Source organism: Heliangelus exortis, chromosome 1 (assembly GCF_036169615.1).
Source record: "Heliangelus exortis chromosome 1, bHelExo1.hap1, whole genome shotgun sequence".
Taxonomy (NCBI): domain Eukaryota; kingdom Metazoa; phylum Chordata; class Aves; order Apodiformes; family Trochilidae; genus Heliangelus; species Heliangelus exortis.
Window position 1 is genome coordinate 197,399,064 of NC_092422.1, and position 2,535 is coordinate 197,401,598.

At 60.2% G+C, this 2,535-nt stretch overlaps 1 protein-coding gene across 1 annotated transcript in view; it reads right to left on the reverse strand.

The window, feature by feature from the left end:
- Window positions 1-644: 644 nt before the first annotated feature.
- The window catches only part of LOC139791762 (paired box protein Pax-4-like), a 12,998-nt gene continuing 11,107 nt past the window's right edge, over window positions 645-2,535 (reverse strand). Inside the window, exon 7 of the mRNA XM_071734360.1 lies at window positions 645-773. Coding sequence (XP_071590461.1) covers window positions 645-773 — 129 coding nt within the window. The remainder of the gene's footprint in view (window positions 774-2,535) is intronic.

A 2,535-nucleotide genomic window follows, 5' to 3' on the forward strand; every position in this document is an offset into this window, starting at 1 on the left:
CAGCTCACCATTCCCTGCTCACTCCTCCCAGCTCACCATTCCCTGGTCACTGCTCCCAGCTCACCATTCCCTGGTCACTCCTCCCAGCTCACCATTCCCTGGTCACTGCTCCCAGCTCACCATTCCCTGGTCACTGCTCCCAGCTCACCATTCCCTGGTCACTGCTCCCAGCTCACCATTCCCTGGTCACTGCTCCCAGCTCACCATTCCCTGGTCACTCCTCCCAGCTCACCATTCCCTGGTCACTGCTCCCAGCTCACCATTCCCTGCTCACTCCTCCCAGCTCACCATTCCCTGGTCACTCCTCCCAGCTCACCATTCCCTGGTCACTCCTCCCAGCTCACCATTCCCTGCTCACTCCTCCCAGCTCACCATTCACTGGTTTCTGGTGCAGGGAGTCCACGAAGTGCCGGGGGTTCTCGATGCTGTACTTGAGGTCCCGGATGGTGTGGGCCCCCGAGCCCTCGCTCCACATCCCCTTCCTGGCACTCCTGGCCTGCTCCTCCAGCTCTGCCAGCCTGCTCTGCTCGGGGCTGTGGGGACACCAGGGGACACCGGGGGACACAGGGTCAGGACAGGCCCCGGCCTGAAGGTCCCTGCGGGTTCTATTGCCAGGAGCATCCCCCTGCCGGGAGCTTTTTGGGTCATTTCGGGGATTTCAGTGATTTCTTCACTCCTGGCTCAGGAGGGTGCTGGGTGAGCAGCTGAGTGCTGCCAGGTGCTGTGACAGTGACAGTGACAGTGACAGTGACAGTGACAGTGACAGCACCAGCCTGGATCCAGCACAGGGGGTACAACACCTCTGGCCACATAAACACCATGGGGAGCACCATCCCTGAGAGATCAGGGAGGATTCATTGATTTATTGATTTATTTATTTATTCTCCCAGCAGCAGAAGGACACAGAGCTGCTGGAGCCAGTGCAGAGGAGGCCCTGGAGCTGCTGGGAGGGCTGGAGCAGCTCTGCTCTGGAGCCAGGCTGAGAGAGTTGGGGGTGTTGAGGCTGGAGAAGAGAAGGATCCCATGGGGAGACCTTAGAGCACCTTCCAGTGCCTGAAGGGGCTCCAGGAAAGCTGGGGAGGGACTTGGGACAAGGGCCTGGAGGGATGGGACCCTCCGAGGGGGAAGGGTTTCCAGCTGGGAGAGGGGAGATGGAGAGGAGATCTTGGGCAGGGAGGGAGGGAAGGAGGGAGGGAGAAATTGTTTGGGGTGAGGGTGCTGAGCCCCTGGGTGCCCAGGTTGCCCCCAGAAGCTGTGGCTGCCCCATCCCTGGAGGGGTTGAAGGTTGGATGGGGCTTGGAGCCCCCTGGGCTGGGGGAGGGGTCCCTGACCATGGCAGGGGGGGCACTGGGGGGGATTTAAGCTCCCTCCAACCCTGTCCCTGGGCAGGGAGCTGCCAAGCCTGGGTTTAACCCCCCCAGCCAGCCCCTGGGTGCTGCTCTCTGTTTCCTCCCTGTTTTCCAGCCACACCACCACAAACCTGGGCTGGAAACCTCCCCAGTTTGCCAGGAACAGTGTTTAGGAAGCACCATGGGCAAGCTGGCAGCCCAGCAGGCAGGGGGGGGAAGCAGCCCTCCCCCTGGTACCTATAGAAGCACCAGGGAAACCTCACACCCCTGGGAGGGGAATTTGGGGCCTGGGGCTGGGTCAGTCCCAGAAAACCAGGAGCAAACTTCTCCTTTCCTCCAGGACCTGCTGGGCCCTGGCAAAGCATCAGCTGGGGCTCCACTGCAGTGGCACGAGCAGGAGTGGCAGAAACATCCCCCAAATAATCCCCTCCCCAGCCTGAAGCTCAGCAATGGGGCTCGTGCTGGGAAGGCTTCTGTTTGGTTTTTTGTTTTTTTTTAAATAGAGAAGAGCAGATTTAGACTGGATGTTAGGAAAAGTTCTTCCCCATGAGGACAGGAAGCCTGGCACAGGTGCCCAAGGAGGTGGTGGCTGCCTCATCCCTGAGGATCAGAGAATCACAGGATCATGGAATTTTCAGGATTGGAAGGAGCCTTTAAGCTCATCCAGTTCCAACCCCTCTGCCATGGGCAGGGACACCTCCCACCAGCTCAGGTTGCTCAGAGCCCCTTCCAGCTTGGCTTTAAAACCTTCCAGGGATGGGATATTCATGGGGGGGCTTGAGGAGGCTCTGAGCACCCTGATCTGGTGAGGGTGTCCCTGATACTGCAGGGCTGGGACTGGGGGACCTTTGGGGGTCCCTTCCAACCCAAATTCTAGGATTCCATGATTTTTCTGCTCTGCAGCCCAGGGCCAAAGCTCTGGAGCTTCCAGCAGGAGCTGCCTCCCTCTCCCCATCCCCTCCCCACCCCAATCCCAAGGGGATCATCTGGGGCCACCAGGAGATGAGGGGGGAGCTGGGGCTGTGCCCGGGGGCAGGGGGTCCATACGTACTTGTTGGCTCGGATCCCTTCCCGTCGGGAAGCCAAACCTTCAGCCACCAGGGACTCAGCAATGTTCTCCCCACTGGTGTCTGTGGAGAGAGGAGGAGAGGGCTCAGAGGAGCTGCCAGCACTCAGGGCAGGGACA